The sequence below is a fragment of the Gobius niger genome (assembly GCF_951799975.1).
Source record: "Gobius niger genome assembly, chromosome: 12".
NCBI classification, from domain to species: Eukaryota; Metazoa; Chordata; class Actinopteri; order Gobiiformes; family Gobiidae; genus Gobius; species Gobius niger.
Genome location: NC_136863.1, coordinates 4,063,467 through 4,091,148, shown reverse-complemented (window position 1 = coordinate 4,091,148; position 27,682 = coordinate 4,063,467). Strand labels below are relative to the sequence as shown.

Sequence of the window (27,682 nt, the reverse complement as noted above, 5' to 3'; positions counted from 1 at the left end):
GTTTTCAGTGGCTGCGCGCGCTGCCTTCCTCGCGCCAAAGCTTCAACATTGTTTTTGGAGAGTGTCCTTACTGCAACAAGGTAAGCTCATTCAGGAAAAAAAAAAGAAAAAAACCTTGCTAGACGAGAGCGCGGTAGACAAAGGCGGCCATTTTAGCGGCGCCATGAAACTCGGCGCGAGTCAATGGAAGGAGGTCAGCGGTGATCGAGCGTCAAAGGTAGATAATTTTCGAATAGTTTGTTTTATTATGCCCGAAGCGTCCTTGCCGTGATCTCGAGTGGATTCCCGGCGTCTAAAAAGGGGACGCTTTGTTTACGGAGGTCTGGTATGAAGCACTCGGCGACCTTCACAAGACGGCAGCGGGAAAAAGGCAAAGATTAAAATTCATCTCTTTAATACTGCGTGATATTATTACAAAAGAAACGAAAGCTAACTTCACGTCCCCGTTCATCCACAAGGTAAATGAAGTTCACTGGGAGACGTTTTATACTTTATAGAAGAATTATCGATTACAGTGAAGCGGTATCGATCATAATCCAAATTTAAGGCGCCAAATTAGGGTCTGCTGCAACGTAAACGTTAAAGAGAAATCTGTAAATGTTAGGGATGCACCGATACCACATGCTAGTACTCATACTCGTACTCATTCATGAGGTCCCGATACCAGAAACCGATTCCGGCGCTCCTCCAGCTCTAAAATATCAACAAACTGGAGAATAGTTTAGTGTGAATCCAATATTCCACATAGAGCTGACTTTATTACAGACGACACTCCCTAAACCAGAGTCTGAGCTGGATTTAACCAGAGCTAAATGTTGTTTGTGCTGCAGCGTCTGCAGAGTTTACAAGATACAGGCTAATGTTGCTAACTAGCCGCTAACTTACTCCGTTTTATGCCCAGGGGCTTAATCATCTGAAAAACTAAACCAGTGACTGAAACGTCCTCAGAAAATCCAAATTAAAGAGATACAGCATGTTTATATTGAGCCAAAATGAGCTGCAGCAAAACACTGGAAACGCTGAAGCTACTGGATAAGTTTCTATAAACACAGGAGAAAATCCACACGGAGCTGAAGTAAAGGAGAAAAGCGACCATTTATCTGCAGTAATAAGTAACATCTCAATACTATTGTGAAATAAAAATACATAAATGAATAAAGCACAAGCATTGAGGAGCTTTTGGGCATGAGCTGTTCTGTCTATGATGGACAAAGTGTCGCCTACTTTACTCTAGGAAATGTAAATGAGTAAATGAACTAATTACGAAAAAGTCAGTCTATAAACCATTTATTCACTTCAAAAAGTCTGTTGAAGAAAATGCCTTGTACTTTCATCAGTATCGGCAAGTACTTAAATCAAAGTACTCCTATCGGTTTTAGAAAAAGTGGTATCGGTGCATCCCTAGTAAATGTAACTCTAAAATTATAAAAAGAGTCAGAAATAAATTTAGCGTAACCGTAACTTGTGAAGTGAGGAATGAAAAGTAGAAAAGTCATTCAAAGTTTTACGTTTATATATAGTATTGTATAATATAGTTTTTTTTCTATTTATGATTTTAGAGATACTACATTTATAGTTCTCTCTTTATGTTTACAATACGCCATACGAGACACGACAGGTGAAAGTATTCATTTTTCACACAGGGGTGAAGTGAAGATTTTTAGCTCGTTTCCTCCCTTCACATCTTAGTTTTCATGTCAGAATAAAAAAGCATCGTACGGGGTAAGTTTTGTCAATAGCTGAAAACTTGCAATGCATTTTTTCCTCATATTTACATCTGTGTTTAGCAAATGTTTTACTGTGATTTCTCTAAATGTAATTTTTTTCCCTATTCACCTGCAGTGTCTCGCTGGGGGGGTTCAGTTCAGCAAGTACGATGGGAAGAATAAGTTGGTTTTGAAATAGCCTGAATGTTCATCATTAGGCAGAATTATAATACAACTAAAAAACTAAACACTTAAAGCAGTACTAAGTAACATGTTTACCTTAATAAATCCTTGTATAAATGTTTACCTTAATAAATCCTTGTATTTATGCAACTGTGAAGCACTTTGAATTGCCTTGTGTATGAATTGTGCTCTACAAATAAACTTGCCTTGCCTTGCCTTTTCGTAGTCCCTGTGGGGGTAATACAAGTGTTTATGGGATGATTGGAGGGTCTTTCATCTCCCCCTGGTGTCTCTGGACAGAAAATCATGTTTTCAACTTGACTGCCACCGGTCCTGAGCCACCAATACACACTAATGGGATCACGAAGAAGAAGCTAACATGCTAACGGGCAAAGCTTACTGCGAGCTAACGTCACTTTAAACAGTATTTACAGCAAAGTTTGAGTGAAAAAAAAAAATTCCATTGTATAATTGGATGTACAGTAACCCTCTCTCCCTTCGCCTTTCCTGTCAGCGTAGTATTTACCCTCCAAGACAATTAATAAGTTAAAAAATCGTAACTTGCTACTACACCTGCAGTTGCGCTTATGGCCTCTAGGGGGAAGAGTTACTTAGTACTGCTTTAACAGAAAATCATAGTGTTGTAAAGTTAAGTGTTGAGTTTCAGTTTTCGGTTGTAGTGACACCATATTCATATCTTACTCTAAAGCTGGATTTTTCAGAATGTTTGAGCTGCACGGAGCATTTCATTTTAATTTCTTTGGCAATAGTGACTTTACTCACCTTTAACTCCAAAGCTTTGTCAAAAAGACAAAAAACATGGTTCAAAACACATTAATTTGCTGGTTTCTTTTAAAAGTTTCTACAAAAAATGGATGCAAATCTTCAGAAATGATGTTTGTATTTGTAGCATTTAAAAAGCCTTGATTTCGTCTGGTTTCTGCCTGTGCGAACATGATTCTGACCCTGGATAAAACTGTCTCCTCTTCAGCCGATCACGGTGAAAATGGCGGTGCAGAAGTGAGTTTTAAAAGCTGATGGTGGCGAGAACGATGAGAAAACAGACTCCAGCGCAGACCCACCAGCCCCACGCTCCGCTCCTCTGGGCCACGGCGACCGGAGCGCCCCCTTCAGGTCTGCGGCTGTTCTGTGGTTCTGTGTTGTGATAGTGGACGTTGTTGTAGATTATATATGAACGTTCGTCTCTGTAGGAGAGGTCCTTCAGGTCACTCCAGGCTCTGGGCTCACGTCTCCATTGGGGACGAGTTTCCGGAGTCATGTCTGTCTGTGGAAGAGCGGTATTTGTGAATGGATTAAAAAATAAACATTTATATTTGCACCCTTGTGTTCGTTGTTGCTGATCCTCTATGATGCCACCTGCTGTATCTGTGTTTAAACTCTGGTTAGAGAAAATCCACTCCATTAAAGTTCAGTGGCAGTTTAATAGTTCAGCGCCGGGGCCTCACCGCCTGAGAGTCCGCCTCGTCCCTCGGCCTGATGGGAGGTCCACGCAGATATTCAGACGGGATCTGTTTGGGCTTCCTTCTTTCTCCTTCTTCAGTCTGAGCAGAAAGAAACCAGTGAATGGGTTTGATGGTGAAATACTTTCAAGCACTTTAACATCCATTCCACCACTGACACACTGAGAAAAGGATGAGGGACAGAGAGTGGGAGCTGCATCACGATAGAAGTGGCTAAAGCGTTGGAGAAGTTTCCCCCTATTGTTCTACGGCGAAACGTTTAATTGACTCTGTGCAAATCTTCAAGTCAAAACAACGCCAGTGTTAAAAGCATGATCTAAGCATGTTTTGCTGAGTTTTTCATTAACAGGGTTAGCAGTAGGGCTGAAAGATATATCGATATCGAGATATGAACATTCAAAATATTAAAATAGAAAAAGCAATATATAAACGATAAGGATTTATATCAATAAAACTGCACTCTTTTGTATTATGCTTTAATTTTTCTGAAAAATGCTTAGTTTTCACCTAGCCCACAGTTATATCTTATCGATGTCGGGATATCTGGCAGAAATATCGAGATATGAATCGTTCAGCCCAAGTTAGCAGGTTGTATTGCAATACAAACCCAGACTGATGTTAAAATGTGCAATGTTTTCAAAGAGGATTAATGTTTGCTGTCTTTATAATTTGTAATGTGTAATATTTTTAGAATGTGTATGAATGTTTGATTTTATGACTGGATGGATGGTGTAGTAGCAGTGTCCCGGGTCGGGTGGGGGGTAAGTCCGTCGACTGCCCTGTCTGATTGGATCGTTAAATACAAACTGTAGCAGTCAGACTTTGTTATCCTGGATGAAACCTGCTCCTCACCTGTGGCTTGTTAATGGGAGGTCCTCTTAAATATCTGGCAGGGATTTGTTTAGGCCGCCTCGTCTGCTCTTCTTCCTCTTCTTCTTCTTCATCATCGTATTCATCCACCTCCATCGCTTCTGCTGTGGACTGGGAGCACAGGGCGAGGGGTTAGGCACGAAAAGAACAACCACCTCTGACTAAACTGCTCTGGGCTGATGTTTAAACAACATGAGGAGCAGGTCGTGTCGACGCAGTCTTCAAAGTCATAGATAAATCCATCGTCCCTCTCCTGCAGCAGCTCTTACTTGTTTGGGGATGGGAGGTCCTCTCAAATATCTGGCTGAGATCTGTTTAGGCCTCCTCCTCTGCACCTCTTCCTCCTCCACCTCCATCGCTTCCACTTGGGACAGACCTTGACCTCTTCCTGGATTCTATCCAACAAAAATATTAGAAATTCTCAACATTAGGACTTAAAAAGCCGCTGACTGGAATGAGTGACCTTTGCTCGGCTCTTGATTTGAGCGGGATGGCACTGGCCTCTCATCAGGGGAATAATTACTTCTGCTCTCAGGTAAAGTGTGTCATCTGCCTCAAACGGTCCACTCGCTGACACACAGCAGAGAGAGGGGACACAGTGGAGGCAAAATGAGGTTAAAAAGGGGTTAACCTACGATTGAGCCGTTTAAGAGGCCGAGACACCTGTGACCCGGAGAGAGCGGGTGAAAAGACATCATTTTTTTGTACGAAATGTTCTCTATGTTTCTCTGTATCGACTTTTCAAGCTGTACTGAAACTGCCCCTCATGGACATGTGAACAGAGGAGTTCTCAAGTGCATGCAGGGCCGCCTTAACCCTGGGATGGCCTGGGCTGGAGCCAAGGTGCCTACAGAAAAAAAAAAAGATGTATATATTTTTTTTTGTATATAACATTTTTTTCTCCCTTTAGGGAACTTTAGGGGCTTCGTAGTTTCCTGATTGGAAACACCTCCTTGAATATAAATGAGCATGAAAACAGTAAAATTCACAGGATGGCTATGATCGCTTACATTAGTCAGCTGAACGCGTAGTGGAGCCGTCTCAGGTTCCAGTGGGTGTGTGTGTGTGTGGGGGGGGGGGGGGGGGGGGGCCTATATTTCACGGTCAGCCCAGGGGCCGATGTGTAGGTTAAGTCGGCCCTGAGTACATGCAATAAAAACATGTACAATTGGTGAATCCTCCAGCCAGGTGCCCTGGCGCAGCACTGCAGTCGCCCACTGCTCCTTAGGGGTTGGAACGTAAATATACCTTAACTTACAGTTACACAGTACTTTTTACTTCTACTTCATTAATATTAAAGGGGGGGTATTATGCAAAATCAACATTTTCAAGCTTTCCATCATGTTATTCTGTCATTCCCTCAATAAAAACATGCCTGAAGCGTTGCCTTGGCACATTCACGTATTTTTGAGTAATCTGTAAAAACTCTGAAGGCCATTTTAGGGATAGGTTTGCCTGAGTCCTCCTAGGAACGCCCCCACCTCCTGGAGACGCCTCCGAGCTTTCGTCACCAGCCGAATAACCAACCACTGCTCCTCAGCAGAACCCCCTCCCCAGTGATGCCACAGACAGCGTGTGGAGGGGGCGTGTCAGAAAGGGTCTGAGGTTCTTAAAGAGACAGAGGCCTATTTCAAGACATTCACTACAGCCATTTTGAGAGAGACATTTTATACAAGGCAGTTATTCTAATTTACTGCATTTACAGACAAACAGAAGGCTTGGTCATCATTGTAGTGTGATATAGACTGGTGCTATGTGACTGAAAAAAGCATAATACCCCCTCTTTAAATCAAATGTTGTGTCACTGAGTAAATCTTTTAGTAAATCTTCGTTTTGATACGAAAAAAAATAATTTTGTTACTTAATTCTTCATAATTTTCTTTGAAAATATTTCAATGTTCCATTATTTCATGTTTTGTTTCTCATAATTTAAGTCACGACTGAAACATGAATCAAACTTTTATGCAATACTATTCAACTTCAAAGTATTGTTATATCTTTCTGTGAAGCACTTTGTTCTTCCTGGTGCTATATAAATAAACTTTGATTGATTGAAATATGTAATTTTTACTCTTGTGTAATTGTTTGGGTCACTACTTATTACCTCTATTTTAGAAATTATATAAAGTTATATATAAACGTTGCTCTTACTCGAGTAAATATTATGGCCTCTCCACCCACCTCTGCTTATGAATCCTTGTGTCTTATAAACCTTCTGTTGAACCCATTTGTGAAACCACCTCAGCACCAGAACCTGCGTCCAGTCCTGACCTTGTTTTTGGGCAGTGGGTCCTCAGTCCTGGAGTGAAACCCAGGGCCAGGTCTTGTGGACGGGTCTAAGTCCAGTCCACGTCCGGGGCAGGTCAGGATCCCTCTGAGGAGCTGATAATCCGGTTTATCCAGATACTGCAGCGACTTCACATGGAGGAGGAACGACACCACTGCATCTGGAGGAACAGGGCAGGGAAATGTAGTTTAAGCTTTAATATTTGGTGCCTCGGAATTAGAAACAATGTCTCTGTAAGAATAAGACAGTAACAATGCTGGTAAAGACTTAGACTGGAACTCCCCCTGCAGGCCGCAGTGGGAATAACAGATAAGTAACTTATTTTCGCCTTTTCTTTTGTTAAAACATGTGTTCATTCATAAACGCCTTTCAGTCAGAATCTACAAAGTAAATAGTCTTGAAATTAAAGCAAAAACAATTTATCCACATATACATTTACCCTCCCGTTTCCGTAATGTTCCGTAATGTGGCTTTAATCCATCCCTGTGTGTGTGTGAGAGTCAGACAGTGGAGCAGAGGGCGCCGTTGCCTCTGTGCTGAATACAAAGCCTTATCAGAGCCCGCAGCCCCCGCGCACACGCCCATACATCACCCACACATCACCCTGACCCCCCCCCCATCCACAGAGGACAGATAACACACCGACACCAGCCAAACGGAGCAACTTATGGAGACGGTGCTGCCTCTGGAGAAACTTAGGGCTCACAAAGAGACACTTGGAGGCAATTTGGGCGCTCGAATTAACGGAGCAGGTCCAATCCTCGAAGCTTTGGTCTAGTAAGACGGACGAAAGAAGCCAGTTAAGTAAATTTAAGCGAACTTGTTTGAAAAAGGTGCTCCTTCTAAGATCTACTGTCTTATAACTAACGGAAAAAAACAAAAAAAAAACAGTGGGAAGCAGAATTGGGAAAACAACTGAATGAGGTTGTTTGAAGGAGAAATTTCACTAAATACGATTTAAGACTGTTCACCACATTTATTTTACAAACTCAAGACTATCAAACAAGTTTCTAATGTCAAAGACGAATGTAACAGATGTCATGTCTCCTGCCAATATGACACACATGTTTTGGTCATGTCCCACTACAATCTACTGGGTTATCATTTATAATCATCTGACAAGAGCTTTAGAAGTCACCTTGACACCATCAGAAGATGTAGCCATTTTTGGAACCTTTTTCAATCCTAATTGGAAGTCATACTCATGAAAGGAATATTATTGCCTTCTCAATTTTAATAGCTAGAACAAAAACACTATTAGAGCGGAAATCAACGGACAACCCTAAAGCCTCGCATTGGAATAGGGATCTCTTGCTCTTTCTAGACCTGGAAAAGATTAAATATGATTTAAGAGGCAAACCCTCCCAATTTGATGCCAAAAGCTGTAAAAACGTTGTATTTGTGTTAAGTAGGGCTGCATGATATTGAAGAAACCAGCGATACCACTGGGTAGTGTCGCGATAACATTGTTAAAATGCAGACATTTATAAATCCAGTGCTTTTTTCTGTTTCTCGACTTTAGTGACTGATTTTGGGTCCTATTGCTGATGGTTAACAGTGGAGATGGGTTGTCATAATGCTTTATATAGGACCGCAGGGTGGTGGGGGAGGATTTTTTTTAAAGCTGTACTAAGTAACTCTTGCCCCTAGAGGCCATAAGTGCAACTGCAGGTGTCGTTGTGATTTTTTAACTTATTAATTGTCTTGGAGAGTAAATACTACGCTAACAGAAAAGGCAAAGGGATAGAGGGATATTGTTCAACCAATTATACAATGGAAATAATTTTTTTCACTCAAACTTGGCTGTAAATACTGTTTAAAGTGACGCTAGCCCGCAGTTAGCTTTGCCCGTTAGCCTGTTAGCTTCTTCTTCATGATTCTATTCCGGTGACCGTCAAGTTGCAATTGTGGTTTTCTAGCCAGAGACACCAGCGGGAGATGAAAGACACCCCAACCATCCCATTAACACTTGTATTACCCCCACAGGGACTACGAAAAGGATTTATTAAGGTAAACACGTTACTTAGTACTGCTACTCGCTTGCACTATTATTATTATTTACAAATTTTCTTCTGGATTTTCAATTCTCATCTTTTTTATGTCGTTTTTTCTTTTTGTTGTTATTTTCTCCTTTTTCTTTTTTGGTTCTTTTTTGTTGGGGGGGGGTCATGGGTATTTGTTAGGGGGAAGGGGGAAAAAAATAATCAAAAAGACCTTTGTTGTTCACCTTAGTTATTGTTCTGACTTGTCAATAAACAAAATGATGAAAAAAATATATAATTTAAGCGAACTTAAATTACACACCCCTTTCTCGAACAGGGGGTGTACGGAACATCTTCAACATCAACAATGACTAGATTCTTGAAAAGTAACTCTACAAACCTGTCCCTACTCCGCCCGCTGACAGTTCCTGGACAGACTCCGGCAGATTCTGCATAAACCTGAAACAAACAGAGAGACATTTCATAAGCAAGACGACAGAACACGAGCCGTATATCCGTGATTCTTGGTTTAGGGGCAGTGGTTGATCTGAAGGTCATGAAGATCGATCCCAGCCCCAGATGGTGAAGCTGTGTCCTGGGGCAAGTTCCTGACCCTCTTTGCCCCCAGTGAGTGAGTGTGAATGAGAGTAATGTAAAGCACTTGGGGGGCTTGGGAGTAAAGCAGCATCAAAAAGCAACAGAAACTGGAGTGTAGAGCCCGTTTATAACAAAGAACTTGAGGAGGAGTGTGGAGTTCTGCACCTGGTCTTGGCGTCCTGGACCTGCTCTGGGCGGTGGAGCAGACGGTCCCAGGGCAGACGGCCGCAGAGCCAGTGCAGCAGACAGAAGCCCAGGATCTGGAGGTCACTGCGGCGAGCCGGAGCTGGAACAAAACGGGGACAGAACATCACACTACACACACTGACAGGACTGCGTTATGTTTACATTTTTGACAAACACTTGCATTTGAGATCTACACATCTATGAACAACAGCTTTACAGGGACGGGAAGGGGTTCAGTCGCTCCACTGCTGAGGGCGAGATACGAATCTGAATCTCATTTTCAGGGATGTCCCGGCTCCATAGGGGAACTATTGAAGGCGGGCAATATATCGTCTACAAGATAATATTGAAATTGCCGTTTGGAAGATATTCAAATGTACAATATCGAATTATCTCCAATGTAAAGAAGTGGAGGAAATCGGTCAAATAAAAAAATATGGCGAAACGTTTTCATGATATTTGTAGCACTACCGCGTATTCTATGTTACAGCTGTGGACACATGATGTGGCTCGTTTGAAAGACGAGACTCTAAGCTCTCCGAGTCTCCGTAGGTGGAAACAGTTTAATTCTACGTGTCTCGGTTCCTGAGAAATCTAAGCTAAACAGAGGCTAGTTTTCATCAAAATCACAGATTTTATTTCTAGATTCGGAGATAATGCGTCTTTTATGAAACTCTCCTTTCTGATTAACTCCTCTCTCCTCCTCTCTGGACGGACACTAACGTTATGTGAAGAGACAAATGCCTATATATCTCTGTTTCAAGTAAATTTTCAATGACAACATCGTTGGCACGTTTTGAAACACGCGTGTTATTGATCTCTTTTTATGGCGTGTGCTTTTAAACAGCCTGGTTCTGGATTGAAGACTTTAACAGGATGTTTCTCAGTCATCCTTGGACCGATTCTGACCGTCTAAAAACTCAGAGAAATGTTAAAATATCAACTGTATCAATCTTTCCATGGAAAATAAAAGAAAGAAAAGAAACGAAATAATAAACATAAAATGTCCAGATCGTCATTTATTTCACTTGTGTTCATCATAAAGCTTCCAAAATCACACATAAGGTGTATCAGAGAGTCTAGTTTCGTAATAAAAAAAACGCAAAAACATTTTTTTTCAATGTGTTAAAGGGTAAACATTTGCAAAAAATACAATAAAAAAAAAACAAATGAATAAATTGTGGGCAAAATTGGGGAAAAAATGGGTTAGAATTTTTTATTTATTTTTTTAATTGGGGACAATTTAGAAAAAATGGGGGCAATGGGGAAAAAAGTGGAAAAATGTTAAAATAAATAAAAATGTGTGCTGCTGTCTGCTAAAAAATGTATTAAAAATTGTGAAACATTTTTTGTAGCCTGTATCTTTTTGAGCGACAAAGCAAATGTAAATGTAGATGTTTCCGCATTTTTCTGATGGTTTGCAAACAAACTGCTTCATTATCATTATCCAGAAAGTCCCCTAAAATACTGAGATGTTCAACAGTAGGGCTGGGTGATATTGACAAAAAATGAACTACTGATCATGTTTTTAGCGGTAAACTCTTCACGGGCCAAAATCAAACCCACTAAATGGTCAAACCTGTCCCGCTGACCCCACTTTTGGGCTGAGCTAAACTTCATTCACCCCAACAACAGTTCAGCTTCTGAAACTGCCACAGTGGGTTCTAACTCGCCGTCATCCGGCCTCGCGTGTTTCTCCCTCAGCACAACCCCTGGAGTCGTGAACATCTGGCTCATTGGTCTCTGCGTGTTGGCGTGGTCCGTCGATACGGAGTCCGGTCCAGCGCCGGAGCGGGACCTGGGGGAGTTTACTTCGATTTCGGAGACGCACAGACAGGTTTCCGCGGCTCTGGAGAAATTACCTATCGACTGTCTCCGTCAGAAGAGTGCCCCGAGCTACAGACGCATTGATTCAAATGGAAAACTACACTGGACTAAACAAATGCACTGACCACACCGCAGCGAGGGCTAGAAACCTGGAGACTCCTGGACAAATGACTGGAACATTGATATTACAGCTCAATTTCTTAATTATGCCACACAGCAATATCCCACACGCCACACTTATGAAGCCAAGCAACACTAAGCCATAGACTGCATTACTCTGAGAACTTACAGAGAAGTGGATTCACTCAGCTGCCGATCTCTGTAATTATGTGTTCAATATGTTTTCCACTGCTTTTCTCTCGCTTCTCCTCCGGCTTCAACAATGCACTCTCCTCTCATTCAACAACGACGAGAACCAGCGCGACCCTCCACGCGCTCACAAGGCCAACGCGCTGACGGGGTTAAGTCTTAAAGGCAGTTCTGTTCAAAGCAGGTCACAAGAAAACACTCGAGGCCTCGTCGGATCAAGCGTTGGAAGAATGCGGCGAGTGTGAAGCGTTGGAGATAATGGACGAGCGACAGAGACCAAACGAGAGAGGAGAAAAGTGTAAGATGATGTACAAGTCACTGGTGAATGAGCCATGAGTTTATGATCGGCCGCCTCAGTCTCCAATCCAAGAGAAAAAGAAATATTTTACTAATTAGGGCTGCAAGACAGATTCCAATATAAAGGTCGCTATAGAGCTCAGGATTGTAGTGTCAAAACTGCTAAGTATTTTAGCCGTCTGCGATAAACAATCAGTCATCATGGGGAAAATCTTCAGTCGTAGGTCTCACACTTTGAGGCGGAGACAAAGATAATAATGCTATATAAAGCTTCAGGGAGAACACAAGGCAGCACAATATTAGAATGTGAGGCTGCCATAATAAGCCACGCCTCAGTGGAAGATGACCATCGTGTTTGGAGCAGCGCTGTCCTTGTGGAAAATCTGGTCCAATGTTTGCTGGTTCCCGGTACAAAGCTAGATTCCTGTGCTAACCTTTAGCACAGTGAGGCCGCGCTGTTTTGGGGATTTAGCTGTAGAGCGCCAACGATCCAGACCATTTTTTCATGATATCTGTAGCACCACAGCGTATTACAGGGGTGGGCAAGTTTATGTCATGGAGGCCGATTTTCTTCATTGCCAAAACACCAAGGGCCGAAACACACAATTGTAGCCCAATGTAAAGCACCTTTTTTCTACAAATATAAGTTTTGGACATAATATATGACCTAATGGGTTGTTTTGCTGGGAAATGTGAAAATACTGACAGCATTTTCCACGTTTTAGAGTTCTTTCAATGTATTTGGTCTCTGATTTATGAATAAATGTTTCTTCAAAATTCTCTTGGGGGCCAAAGGTTTTATGCTGGAGGGCCGAATTTGGCCCCCGGGCCTGACGTTGCCTACCCCTGGCGTATTATATGCTATAGCTACGGCTCGTTTGCAAGACGAGACTTACAGAGGCTAGTTTGGATCAAAATCGCTGATTTTTTTTCTAGAAACAGAGATAATATTCAGCACTGTCCTTTCTGATTAACTCCTCTCTCCTCCTCTCTCCTCCTCTCTCCTCCTCTTTTCTCCTCTCTGGACTCACACCAACATTATGTGAAGAGACAAATGCCTAAATATCTGTTTCAAGTCAATTTTCAACGACAACATTGTTGACACGTTTTGAAACACTGTGTTATTGATCGCTTGTGTATTTAAACAGCCTGGTTCTCGGATTGAAGACTTTAACAGTCGTCCTTGGACCAATTTTGACCATTTGAAAACTCAGAGAAATGTTAAAATGTCAACTGTTTTGATCTGTCCATGAGCTCCAGAGATCTCCAGAGAAGTGCTGGGTTTCTCTATGCATCACCGCGCCCCTGTGGACTAAAAGAAAAGAAAAGAATCGCAGTAATATATGAAATGTCCAGATCGTGACTTTTTACAAGATTTGATCGTTATTTATTTCACTTCTGTTCATCACAGAGCTCCCAAAAATCACTCATAAGGTGTATTAGAGTGTCTAGTTTCGTAATAATAATAATAATTGAAAAAAAAAGCAAATCACAAAGTTAGGTGGTATCATGTTCTTTGCAAACAACAAAATGGTTTCGAGGCAGACGCCACATTTCCCCAAGTAAAGTACAGGTTGAGCTTAACCTTCGCCTCACAGCTGCCCCAACTTTGAAGCATTAGATGTACGAGTCTCTTTAAGTAAGTTTATCCTCTACACTGGGCTCTGCAGAGACACAGAGAGCTGTTGTGGTAATTATCTGCCATTGTCCTCCCTGTTCCCAAAGCGCGCTGCAGCGTCTCCTCCGCTAACCTCTCGCTTCGGTCGGCTCCGCTCGGCTCCCTTCCACCGGACGCCCACCCGATGTCGCTAATTACACCGTTTAGCTTAGCGGGGTCAGGGGTCGCCGCTCGTACGTCTCCATGGAAACCCGTCAACATCTCAGAAACAAACACGGAGCAGGAGCGGACGCCGGGTGGACTACTAGTGAGAGGGAGAAAGTTTGACGGTTTTAAATATAAATTAAACATGGCTTCCTTTATACGCCGCGTGTATGACAGGCAGGTGTGAAGCTTTTGTGCAGGTGGAAGTAAAAAGCATAGGGCCCGACTGATATGGATTTTTGGGGTTCGGTATCGGGTAAAGCCGAGATATAGGCCGATATTTTAAGTCATTTAATTTCTTCCTTTCCTTTCCTTCCTTTCCTTCCTTTCCTTTCCTTCCTTTCCTTCCTTTCCTTCCTTTCCTTCCTTCCTTCCTTCCTTTCCTTCCTTTCCTTCCTTTCCTTCCTTTCCTTCCTTTCCTTCCTTCCTTCCTTCCTTCCTTCCTTCCTTCCTTCCTTCCTTCCTTTCAAATAGCCGATTGCAAAACATTTATTATTGTAGTAAAGATTTCAATCATAGAAATATATAGAAATGTATCTTATACAGGTCGACCGATGTGGGTTTTTCTAAGGCCGATGCCGATATGCACCGCTGACATTTTTTTAAATGACTCCAAATGTCTATAATCCTGTGTCAGTGTTGAACTATGACAGCAGGGGGCGCTATATCAGGGGCTGATGTATTCAGGAGATTCATGTTTAGTAGGTGCTTCAGAAAGAGCAAAAATCAGCACATTCCAAAACAGAAAAAAGTCTATTTATCATGGTTCCGAAATTATACGCAAAAGTCTACGAGTTAAAATATGTGAAACAACTTGTGACCGATTCTCACCGCAATGTTTCCCCCCTACCTGTAGCTTAAAGTCGAATTTTTTAGTTTTGGCTCAAACTCATTTCTAGCTGTCACAATCCCTTCTGCATATCAGAATTGTTCAAGAAAATTGGTTTTATGCAGCTCGTCTCGTTGATTAGTTCTGCTACTTGCAACATTACAAGAATATAATTAAATACCCAAATAATAAGTGTTTTGTCTGTTAATAGTTAGGCAGAAAGAAAGTTGAACTAATGAACTGTTGAACTAATGAATAAGACGGTGCTTTTATTTTGGTGTGCTGGATCGAAACAGGACGTCACTTCTTGGGCAGCGTTGCTATGATTCGATTAACAATTTTTTGAGTGACACAGTGCAGAATTTTAAAGGCAGTTGTGGTGAACAAGTCTGAGCTCATTCTACACATCAGGACATGGCTGGATCAAGTAGGGGGAGGAAAATACAACATTTTTACATTTCTAAACTCCGTGTAGTCCCTTTAATACGAGCCAAGTCAAGTCGGCAATGTGAGTCTTTAAAACACTGCACCCTGCAAACGTTAAACGCACCACTTTTTTTTTTCTAGTAGTGTAATAAATTTAGTGACTAAAGTCGGAAATTTGTGGGAAAAACACTGTCCATCTAATTACAAAGCATTTGCATCAATTTCACAAAATCCCAGGTGAGTTTTCTAACATTTCTGTGACAATGACCCTGAAAAATGACCCTGCGAGTTTTGAAATGTGGCGATAAACTCGTCCCTGTGAAGGATCGGGATATTACAAATACGTTAGAACGTTAGTAATCAACTTCTAAAACATGAAACGCTGAAGCAAAGGCACAGTCGTATTTCACAAAGGCCGAGTAAAGATAATATAGCAGCATTAAACAGGCCGTCCCTCACGTATCGACACACGAACAGCAGCCTCTCCTCCTCTCGCTCATATTGGGAACACATTAGCCGCTAAATTGCCGACATGCTCCTTCCCTTCACCGAGCATCGATTGCGTGTCCAGGGTCTTCCTTTTCCTCCTCCCTCTCCCGCTCTAACTAGCCCCACTCATAACCCTCTCCCGTTTTAATTAAGGGCTTTTGATACGGGGCCGAGCAGATAAGTCCGCCTCGATAAGGGGAGCTGGACTAATCGCCGCCGCGGTGTTTCCTATCACGCAGATCGATACGGAACAAGAGGAGGGAAATGTCCGCTCAGCAATAAGCGGCGCGTGAGGCGAGGCCGAACATGACGGCAGCGGACGCAGGTGAGTGAGTCGAGGAAAATGAACTTCTGCAAGAACAACATGCAATAAGGCTGTGATGTGGTGCAAACAATGAACAGGGCTTTTGCCTCATATTGATCCATTTGGAGGTATTTTTCATATTAAAAACAAATAAAAATGGCAATGTTCAAGTCTGAGTAAGTCCGAGTATTAGACTTAGATTGCAAGAGTAAGTCAAAGTCCTAATCAATAAATCAATTTAAGTCTGAGTCTGAATGAGAGCCTGTTTGTGAGTAGATAGAAACGACCCCATCTGACAAACTGACCGTCATCTCTTCAAATGCTTTTAAAGGAACAATAAATCTCTGTGTTTATTTGGGAATTTGTCTAGATCGGCTGTCGGCCGATCTTAGGCCGATAAGTGCGATATCTCCGGAAGTGAAAGTGATAGAGACTTCACATTTTTTGCACTGGGAAATGCCTCAAGGGGACTGAGAAACATCACAATGAAAATCAGTTACAGCTCTGTGAAAGTTGCACCAACTAAACCTCAGTCAGTTTGAAGCACAGAACCTGGAGAAATCAATCGCAATTGTATTTTTGATACTTGCATGAACTAGTCAAAGCTGGGACTATGATTGAATCACCTAAAGAAATAAAATAGACTTTAGTTTATAAAAAAAACGGATCTAACATATTTGTAATGATCACAGTATGTGAGTTGGTTATATTGACACATTGAGTGTCAAAAACAGAAAAACTTGTTTGTTTGTTTATTTGTTTGTTTTTTTTTGGCGGGGGGGTAAATTACGTAACTAGACACTCTAATGCACCTTATGTGTGATTTTGGGAGCTCTGTGATGAACAGAAGTGAAATAAATGACGATCAAAAACGTTTTGTCCGAGGGGGCGTGGGGTAGCAATCAGCTGTAAAGCCGACACCTCTCTGGAGCGCGGTTGACAAAGTTTTTAAGTTTTTAAATGGTCAAAATCAGTCCAAGGACAGCTGAGAAACATCCTGTTAAAGTCTTCAATCCGAGAACCAGCGATCGATAACACGCAGTGTTTCAAAAGGTGTCAACAATGTTGTCCTGGAAAATTTACTTGAAACTAGGGCTGCTCGATTATAGAAAAAATAATAATCACGATTATTTTAGTAATAATTGAAATCACGATTATTCAAACGATTATTTGTTGCCTTAATTAAAGAAAATAATTAAGAGGAAGCGTAGTCATTTGCCGTGATCAAGGAACGACACCCGTCTGCGCACTCGTCTTCTCTACAGCCTGAGCTATGAACCACAAGATCTGGCCCTGAGACTTTTCTACTAAACAAAACCAGTGTCTGAGCAAAGGATGTCGAGGCTTCTAAAACAGCTGTTCTCCTTTCAGCACAAGGAGAGCTCTTAACAGAGGCGTTATCTCAAGAGTTAGGTATAAAACATATTAGTAGATATTATTTACAGTTTTGTCAGGCTGCACTGGTGTTTCAGCTGATCAGACGCGTCACATAAACCGCACAGGACGGACTTTTTGTGCTTTGGATGGACGAGCGGGAGGGCATCCTTAATAACCGTTTGTTCTCGATTATGCTATTTTTGTGATCGTCTAGTGTAATAATCAAAATCGAATTTCGATGAATTGCACAGCCCTACTTGAAACTGATATATTTAGGCATTTGCCGCTTCACATAACGTTAGTGTCCGTCCAGAGAGGAGAGAGGAGTTAATCAGAAAGGAGAGAGTTTCATAAAACCCCCGTTATCTCTGAATCTAGAAAAAAATCTGTGATTTTGATCAAACTTGGCCTCTGTTTAGCTTAGATTTCTCAGGAACCGCGGCACGTAGAATTAAACTGCTTTCACCTACTGAGAGCTTAGAGTCTCGTCTTACAAACGAGCCACATCATGTGTCCATAGCTATAACATAGAATACGCTGTGGTGCCACAAATATCATGAAAAAAGGTCTGGATTGTTGACACTCTACAGCTAAAACACCAGCGCGGCACTCAATGTGTCAATATAGCCTAAAGCTTTATCCAGTTCGACTTTACTCAAATCAAGAAGCTTCTGGACTGGAGCTTACAGCCTATAGGCCAGTAAAACGCCTCATTTGAAAGCTAAGACCTACAAAACATCCACTTTCTTCATTCGGGTGGGGTTAAGAGGTTATTAATGCCTTATACCTGACTCAATGAAAATGGGCATATTGACCAATGACAAAGCAGCCTCGTCCACGCCTGGTGCTGCTCCTCTGTGCTTTACTGCTCCACGCTGCCACACACTTTATTTATTGTTGTTATTCCATGATAGACACTTCGCCGAGAGCCTTAACTTTTCTGTGTCCTTCTCCAATCCTTTGTTGCAGCCCTTTCGAGCCAGGGTCGTAACACAATAAAGGACACTTGTGACAATACTATTCTAGTAAAGCTGCTACGGTTCCACACTGCTCTCGTCCGTGATAAAAGTTATGAAGAAAACTCTGAAGCGTCCTTCCAGACAAAGTCGTGTGAGAGCTTCAGTCCAACACTCGCGCTGAAAGCATCTGTAGAGGCATTTCGCTCATGAGGCCGTCTTAATTCACTCTCACGTGAATGAACACTCCGTCAACTCTGAGTGCCTTTGAGAAAAGTAAAGCCTCTATTCTGTACAAGGACATAGTTAAGACTGGCTCCTCTGTACGGCCTTTATATGTAGATGTTTATAACGTAGTATAATGGAGACTTTGAAGACTCGATTGGTCTTGGTGTTCTGTACAGCAAAAGAGAAAATGCATACGGACTTTCTGACTATAAAAGTTCCTAATGTTCAGGCCTTTACTACTTCTTTTCTTCACCTTCACTTTGGCATAAAGGGTTAAAAAGCATTAAGGTGAGACGCTCTGCAGGTGAATGGGGGAAATCATATAAATATAAGACATTTTATTAGTGATGGCCAAAAAACTCAGCACTCCGGAGCTTTTCTTCCTGAAGCAGATGCTTCAAAACACTGCGTCGGAGCCTCTTTCAGTAACACCTGGTCACGTGACTGTCTCGAAAACTGCTTCATTCTGTGAGTTGCGTATCAAAGCGAGTCATCGGCTCAGAGCGTCTCACTGAGCTGCCTTTAGCGGCGAGGCGCTAAACAACGGATGTTTTCTCGTCCATATAGTGATGTAAATCATTAATGATAGAGAAATAAATGCGTGGAGAAAGTGGCTGTGAGCCAGAATACATTTAATATGTTATATATTTCCTTACTCTTTACAAAGTCCTGCTTTTGAACAGATACTAAAGCAGGCGTGGAGCTGATTAGGTGAGGGAAACATAACGAGCGCCGTCAACAGGAAATAGTGCCAAAACCAGCTGACTAAATGAAGTAAAAAGATCGCACATTGATGTCCTGCCTTTGAGCAGCAGAGCCACAGGAGACTGAGGCCCCGCCCACTGGAGCTCTTAAAGGGGCTAGATGCAAGTTTGTGATTTTATACTCACTACTGCCATATCAGGTCTTACACGTAACTGCAGCTTCTATATTAAGCTCGTGCATGACGGCACTTCGGACCCGAAGTAACAACTTTCTGAGTGACAGTGCAGGATTTTAGAGGCAGTTGTGGTGAACAGGTCTGAGCTCATTCTACACATTAGGACATGGCTGGAACATGTAGGGGGAGGAAAATACATCATTTTAATATGTATAAACTCCATAGAGTCCCTTTAAATAATGACTCTTATTTATCGGCCTATGAGTGATTTGATCAAACATCAATATCAGGCTACAAATAATGAAACTGCCACACGTGTTCACAATAATCACAATAATAAAGAGGTCAGTGTTCAAACAAAGTGTTACAAGGCTTCACTCGCCCATCACTACATTTTATGCATAAAAATGGCAAATTTATGATATTTTTGTGACGAAAGCTAAATAATGAATATAACTAGGTTTAAATGTATGGCTTTATTTTGTAAAGATTAAGATTTTTTTCAGAGAGTTTTTGGGTTCAAAGCTGAATAAATCGGGTTGAAAATTAGATATTAAAAAATCCTTCTGAAAAATCTTAATATATTGTTATCTTAATATATTGTTAAGTCAAAGACTGGAATGTTTGGAGTCTGTAGGAGCTATAAAGTGAAGTGGTTGTTGCACTTCAAGAGTGGAATGACAACCTAATTTTGAGAAAACAGGCCCTAAAGTTTTGTAATATCTGCACATGCGCCACAGATTACTCCGGTCTTTCTCCCACAAAGGAAATTACCATATTTGGATTATAGCGTCATCTCAGGGACCCTTCGCAGGACACATGGATATATAATATGTCAATATTTGTGCATGAATAAGCGTGGGAAAGTGGCGTTTGCGACACAAGTTGCTTCCTGAATCTCTCAACCGAGAGGGAGTGAAACCATTTAAATCAAGCTAAAAACAATAGTCAGCTATAAGAAAAAAGTGCTTTACATTGGAGGCATTTGTCTGGAAGCAGTAGCTGGAAGCGGGTGTTTTGGAGCTTGTGGGAAGGACTAAATATGCAGCGTTACTTGAACTAGGTGGGTTTAGAGCAGCCTTACCCACTCCCTTGTGCGCGTCCAGGCTGGTGTATTCCATGGTCCCGTCATGGGCCTTTTTGGGGTTCTCCTTGTACTCTTTGTGTACTCCGTCGGGGCAGTATCGGTAGGACAGCCCATAGTCCGCCAGGTAAACCTACAGCACACAATAGTTTGGTCTCGGAAAGGCTTTGGATGGATTACAGAATTAAAACAAATGAAGCGTAGCCAAGTTACATGAAACATTTAGTAAAACATTATATTACAGGGACCAGTCTATTGTGTATTATATTATTGCAACTGAAAAAGGCAAAAGCAACAAAGAAATCACAACAATATTTTTAATACGACTTTATATTTGTTGTGTTATACGTAAGCTATGATTATTGTCAATAGAAGGAAGCTCTTCCTCACCCGCTGTGGGTCGGCGTGCCCCTGCATCAGGTTGGCTGCTTTAATATCAGCGTGGACGTATTCATTCTCATGGATGTACTCCAGCACGTCCACCTGCACACAGAGGCACAGACATTAGATCAGGGTCTACCCGGCTGTGCAACAAAAACATCCGAGAGCTGTTGATGAGCTTGTTCAAAATCGTCTCTATAATTGCACAGTTTACGCCCACCTGATAAACCTGAGACCGTACATCTTGAGAACCAAGTTTTGATGCTATTGGTCCAGGGACAGCATTAAAGGAAGTGACTGGGTTGTTTGAGCTCAAATAAAAAACTTTTTTCCATTTTCACTTTTGCCCAATATTTGACCCATTTGTTCAATTTATTTATTTATTTTTACTCCAATTATTTCTCATTTTCCCTTTTTCTTCCCTCATTTTTGTTATTTCTTAAAATATTTTCCCTATTTTCTCCCTTTTTTCCCCAATTTGTTTCCCATTTTTGCCCAATTTCTTTCCTCGATTTTTCCTTATTTTTGTCACAATTACTCCCAAATTATTCCCCATTTTTCACACATTTTTTGACATTTGAGTTGAACCCAATATTGTAAATGTGCAGATTTCCTCACATTATTGTTCCATTTTCTGGTTCTAGACAACAAATATTTTAGAATAAGAAAAAAGTATTATTCAGGTATGTATTAAAGTATTGATGGTTTCTAGTCCTCCTAAAACAGTAAAGCACCAGTCTGCGCTCCTCACCAGGCTCTTCCCGAGCTGGAGCACAGTGTTGGGCTTGAATCGGCCTCCGTTCTGGACACAAATCTTCTGCAGGTCGCTGCCCAGACGGTCCATGGCCATGAAGCGGTACCTGAGCCGTGAGACAAACACGATTACAATAACACGATCACGATGAATAAAGCGATGATCTTTCATAAGAAATACCAACCCGCGGTTGTTGTATTGAGCCTGGCCTGAGCCCCAGTACGTAGGGATTCCCAAGAAGTCCAGCTTCCTGCTTTTCACCCATTTCTGAACTGAATTAGATCACATCAAACTAGTATATTACATACAAACATTCACAATAATATACAAAGGCTGGTGCTAATGAACTATTCTGATGTTTTACAGACGCTTTGCCAAATATTTCCTTTTTTCCTTTTAAAACGGACACGTCATACATAATTGTGGCTCATAAACCTACTTTTGAGCATTTTAACTTGCAATCAGTTCTGTGTTCTCCATGAAACTAAGTGCTGTGTTTGGTTGGAGCGCTCTCTGCAGGCTGTAGTTGGAATTCTCTGTCTTAAAGGACAAAGAGTCTAGGCGCAGAACCACTCGGAATGGATCTGGTGATTGTTCATGGACAGTTCGGGATTCCATCTATTACGCAACAAAAAACAGGAAATAAAAATATGGAGACACTCCCGCAGTAGAAGAAGAAACAGCCAAAGTAAACAGGAGAGTGTTAACCAAACCTGTGTGAAAACAAAATACTCCTCCAGGTGTGTTTTTGTTAATAACGTGGATAAAAGTCAGTGCTTCTCCTCCTCATCCAGAGGAGCAGGAACGCGGTGCAGAGATTAACCCACTGCAGGCTGGTACTCACTCATGTCCTTCTTGGCGGCTCTTTGGTAAAACTTCAGCTCTGAAAACAAAGGCCCGTTCTCAAGGTACTCCTGAACGAGACACAAGGAGGAAAAAAACAACAGCATGATACAATGTGACAGATCTGTGACTTTTAGCTATGAGCCAATAATCCGAATGCCCATCTCGACTGCGCATGCCGGGGTCAATCAGGCTCCTAATTTTGGCCCAAACAAACCACTCCGCTATTAAAATGTGTGAGTGAGTTCAGTTAGCGGAGCCTGAACTTAAGCTAGTATTGTAACAAGCTCCACGACGGCGACAAAAACACTTTAAATCATACACTTTCCAGCGGTTAAAATGGTCCAAATTAGAGCTTTCTTCGTTTATTCTATCAATATTGTTTAGTAGCCAAAAGAAATTCCATTACCCATAAAGCAACGGGCGACCTGAGATGTGCATTCAGCTTATATAATCACGACTGAAAAGCTGAACATATTTCACTATCACGACATAAAAACGCCGCTCACTCGTCAAAGACAACAACACCCAAAGCTGCCGATATAACGCTCTGTTTCCACAATACTGGGATGCATGATTTGTTACTACATCAAGTCTGTGCGTGAAGTCTCTCCTGATGCATTACATCATAAAGAAAAGAAAACTAAACATGCAGATTTTGGTTTCGTTTTCCGAAGTAAATCATGAGTAATTCCCCTTTCGATAGTTGAAGAGAAAAGCCAGGTTTGACTCACTCACCACTTTGATGACGAACTCTGAGTCGGCCCGAACCGGTCGTTCCACGTTCAGAGACGCTTCGGGGCAGAAGGAATTCATGATGTTAAGTTTCGCTATTACTTTTATTTATTATATTTGCAGAAAAAAAAAACATTTGCAACTTTTACTTCTTTGTTAAAGCTAAAATTATACATTCATCAATATTGTGTACATATATTTGTACATTTTATACAGTTCTTTCGAGTCCCTGTACTTGTCGAATGTTCTTGCTAATCTACATCAGCTGATATAGTTGTCTGAAGAGGAATACTGCACATTGGATAATGATTTGAAATAGAAATACAGGCATTGCCACTTACCGAGGTAGATGAGTCCAAAGCCTCCCTGACCGATGATCCGCCCCAGCCTCCATCTCTTCTTCTCTGTGTCCGTCAGAATGAAGCCGTCGGGCAGAGGTTTGGGCAACGCCTGCTTCTTTGGAGCCATGAGGACTGACAGGCTGGAAATTAGTATTAAAACTAAAATTACAAGCCAAATGAAAAGTATCCAAAGATGGAGCAAGCGCCTCACTGCTGGTATGAGGTAATAATAAATTGTTCAAAAAAGCAATGCCTAATAATAAATGATATATTCAAAACAAAGCTTTACTGATGTGAAAAGGGATATAAAAAGACCTACAAAGTAAAACCAAAAAAAGTGCATATTTATCCAGAGGTGAGGAGACAGACGGCAGAAGCACAGGGCGAGTAACTGACTGTCTCAAGGTAAAACGAAACTGAAAGAGTGACCTTGTTCAACGAGTTAAATGCATATTAATGAACTTAGAAAAGGGGAAAGTTGAGCAATCTCCAGCCCATCGTTCTCTACAATACTCTCTTTACAAAAACGTTAAGCAGTTGATGTGATTAAACCTTTAACCTGCAAGAGGCCAAAGTGTGGCTGCAGAGTTACATGTCAACTACAATCAGTAAACATTGATATGGGCCAAAAACAACAACATCGACTGCACTCTGAACGCCTAGTTAACTCGTGGAAATAGAGAAATGAATGGGCAGCTCTATAAACTAACTGTTCAGTGGAGAGATTTGTGGAATTACTATTTTAATGTTAGCTTAGAAAAACTGTTTCCTCAAATAATTCTTCAAGTTTCGAAGTTTATTTGAGCAATTTACATTCTTGATTTCAAAATGGCATTATTACAAACCAACAAAGATTGTCCTCAATCATCCAGGAAAATAGACACAACACAGAAGGCTTAATCTTCATCCGGACATTTTTAACCCAAGAACTCTATCGCTGAAATTCATAACACCGTCACTAACGCCGGGTGATCAAAACATGACAATACATGACACATGTGAGTCGAGTTCTTTTATATTAAACTGTGTCATGTCTAATAAAATGAAAGAAAAGCATCACGAGAGGACCAGATAAAAATGCTACAAAAAATACTGGAAGATTTTGGAACAAAAAATTCCTAAAAAATAAAATAATGAAGATGTAAACTTGGTTTTTGGTCCAGCCATTCCTGGGATATGTGAGACTTCTCTGGTGAAGCTCAGTGTCCTCGGCACAAACAGCCACAGGAGAAAGAAACAAAACATGTCATATTTTAAATGTGTATAAATGACCAGCTGACTTTGTGTTACTCACTTACTGTGAGGCCAGAGACACCGAACTCTGTGACAGGAGCAAAGCTGTGTCCTGAATGTCAGCCATGAAAGGGGCAAGATTGCCTGATTAAATACATTAACCTAGCCTGGTTTTACTAGACCCTCGTACTCATTGTGTTTCGTACAAGGGTCTGGACCTTTACAATTGAGCTCCGTTATCGGGTGGGAGGTGAACTCCTTTGAAACAATTGGATTTGATTTTTGCTAGCGTTTGGTCGTGACGTATGTAATGCAACCGAGTGAGTGAAGCAGCTTTTATAACTCTATCATAACACTATCATTACTCTATCATAACTCTATCATAGCTCTATCATGACTCTATCATGACTCTATCATAACTCTATCATAGCTCTATCATAGCTCTATCATAACTCTATCATAACTCTATCATAACTATCATGACTTTATCATAACTGTATCATAGCTCTATCATAACTCTATCATAGCTCTATCATAGCTCTATCATAACTCTATCATAACTCTATCATAGCTCTATCATAGCTCTATCATGACTCTATCATAACTCTATCATAGCTCTATCATAGCTCTATCATAGCTCTATCATAACTCTATCATAACTCTATCATGACTCTATCATAACTATCATAACTCTATCATGACTCTATCATAGCTCTATCATAACTCTATCATGACTCTATCATAGCTCTATCATAACTCTATCATAACTCTATCATAGCTCTATCATAGCTCTATCATAACTCTATCATAACTCTATCATAACTCTATCATAGCTCTATCATAGCTCTATCATAACTCTATCATAACTCTATCATAACTCTATCATGACTCTATCATAGCTCTATCATAACTCTATCATAACTCTATCATAGCTCTATCATAGCTCTATCATAACTCTATCATAACTCTATCATAGCTCTATCATAGCTCTATCATAGCTCTATCATAGCTCTATCATTACTCTATCATAGCTCTATCATAACTCTATCATAACTCTATCATAGCTCTATCATAGCTCTATCATAACTCTATCATAGCTCTATCATAGCTCTATCATAACTCTATCATAACTCTATCATAACTCTATCATAGCTCTATCATAGCTCTATCATAGCTCTATCATAACTCTATCATAACTCTATCATAGCTCTATCATTACTCTATCATAGCTCTATCATAACTCTATCATAACTCTATCATAACTCTATCATAGCTCTATCATAGCTCTATCATAACTCTATCATAGCTCTATCATAGCTCTATCATAGCTCTATCATAACTCTATCATAACTCTATCATAACTCTATCATAACTCTATCATAACTCTATCATAACTCTATCATAACTCTATCATGGCTCTATCATAGCTCTATCATAGCTCTATCATAACTCTATCATAACTCTATCATAACTCTATCATAGCTCTATCATAGCTCTATCATAGCTCTATCATAACTCTATCATAACTCTATCATAACTCTATCATGACTCTATCATAGCTCTATCATAACTCTATCATAACTCTATCATAGCTCTATCATAACTCTATCATAGCTCTATCATAACTCTATCATGACTCTATCATAGCTCTATCATAGCTCTATCATAACTCTATCATAACTCTATCATAGCTCTATCATAACTCTATCATAGCTCTATCATTACTCTATCATAGCTCTATCATAACTCTATCATAACTCTATCATAACTCTATCATAACTCTATCATAACTCTATCATAACTCTATCATAGCTCTATCATAGCTCTATCATAACTCTATCATAGCTCTATCATAACTCTATCATAACTCTATCATGACTCTATCATAACTCTATCATAACTCTATCATAGCTCTATCATAGCTCTATCATAACTCTATCATGACTCTATCATAACTCTTGGAGGCATTCCTTGCACATTCCAAGGTTTTAATTTTAATTTCTGGATATTTGGGAGCCGAGCCAGAACAGATTGAAGAGCTTCCATTACCTTCGTATCTGCCGCCATTGCTAAACTACAACCAGCAAATGCGCCGCAAATGCGCCGCAAATGCGCCGCAAATGCGCCGCAAATGCTTGACGTCACCTACAACACCTGCCGATTCAACCGATGTAACGCGGCCACTGAGATCAGACCCAGACATACATGTAGGGAAATTATAATGGACCAGAGCTTATGGATGGCTAAGGCCAGGTTTACCCTACCCTACCACCTATCACTACCGTTGGATGAAAATCACCCAAACAAAAAAGTGTGTTTTGGATTAGGAAAACACCCAGGCAATCAAGCCCAGAGACCCAGAATACTCAGATAAACGCAGCATCATGAAAATCACATAAATGTATTTGCTCGGGTGAAAACCACACAGCAGTAGTGTTCTAGGGTTAATATACAAAGATCTAGAACACCTGTTGTTAGGTTGTCACCACCAAATCTAACATCTAATGGGACATAACAGCTTTGCCCTTGAAGAACTGAACTGGATGAAAAAATCAAAAGGAGTAGACAAAAGCAAGAAAGTGCCTATCCCATATTCTCATTAACATTCATGCATTTCAGAATAACACAAGTACAAGTGAGGACCAAAAACACCAGTCTATCATTTGAGTAGAAAAGAGTCCTCTGAGTGACACGCATGTGAACAGCTGCAAGCGTTCCCAATGAGGTGAATAATACTGTCCGTAAGAGCAGCATCTCTTACTCAGAGTTTTACATTTCATGAACATTCACTGAGGTCCCAAGTACTACACCCTGTACAACAAACAAACAAACGTGTGCTGTCAGTTAAAGCGTCACGTAAACTAACAGTAAAGTACTACGCTACTATCAAACTGCACCTAAAGTTTTCATGACACATAAGAAATTACCAAAATAAATCATAATAACCAGGCTAAATTTCACATACCTAAAACCTACCACTTCTGCTACAATAATCACTTGCAGTTTTCTCTCGTGGCCTTTAAATGAAAAACAAAAGTTGGTCCAGAGACGTTGTTAGCATCAAGGCTAGCGGGAGCGGCTAACTTCCCTCAGCTTTTATGGCACGGTAACTTAGGAAAACAGTGTCAAAAACAAACACTGACCTTCGAAATAACCACAGATACGTCCTCGGCTCGGCCCTCGTTTTGAAATTGATTTCATAAGTCCGTGAAGTCCATTTATAACGAGACAAACAGGAGACAAACTCGTAGCATAACAATCACAGCACAGCCGAT

The 27,682-nt window shown here is 40.9% G+C and overlaps 2 protein-coding genes across 2 annotated transcripts in view; one reads left to right on the top strand and one right to left on the bottom strand.

Annotated features, from left to right (window-relative positions):
• fancl (FA complementation group L) overlaps positions 1-3,012 on the top strand; it is a 60,308-nt gene extending 57,296 nt beyond the window's left edge. The window contains exons 13-14 of the mRNA XM_079567136.1: positions 9-80; positions 2,881-3,012. Of these exons, the coding sequence (XP_079423262.1) occupies positions 9-80; positions 2,881-2,913 (105 nt within the window). The 3' untranslated portion in view covers positions 2,914-3,012. The remainder of the gene's footprint in view (positions 1-8; positions 81-2,880) is intronic.
• A 1,183-nt stretch (positions 3,013-4,195) lies between these two features.
• LOC306971911 (serine/threonine-protein kinase VRK1-like) lies at positions 4,196-27,682 on the bottom strand (the record flags this gene model as incomplete). The annotated part of the gene is made up of 13 exons (XM_079568350.1): positions 27,551-27,682; positions 23,175-23,314; positions 22,837-22,892; positions 22,100-22,169; positions 21,440-21,527; positions 21,253-21,361; positions 20,511-20,603; positions 20,121-20,253; positions 9,272-9,392; positions 8,910-8,968; positions 6,512-6,687; positions 4,510-4,635; positions 4,196-4,351 (listed from the first exon to the last, which is right to left on the bottom strand). The coding sequence occupies exons 2-13, from the start codon at positions 23,299-23,301 to the stop codon at positions 4,196-4,198; spliced, it is 1,314 nt and encodes a 437-aa protein (XP_079424476.1). The 5' UTR covers positions 23,302-23,314; positions 27,551-27,682.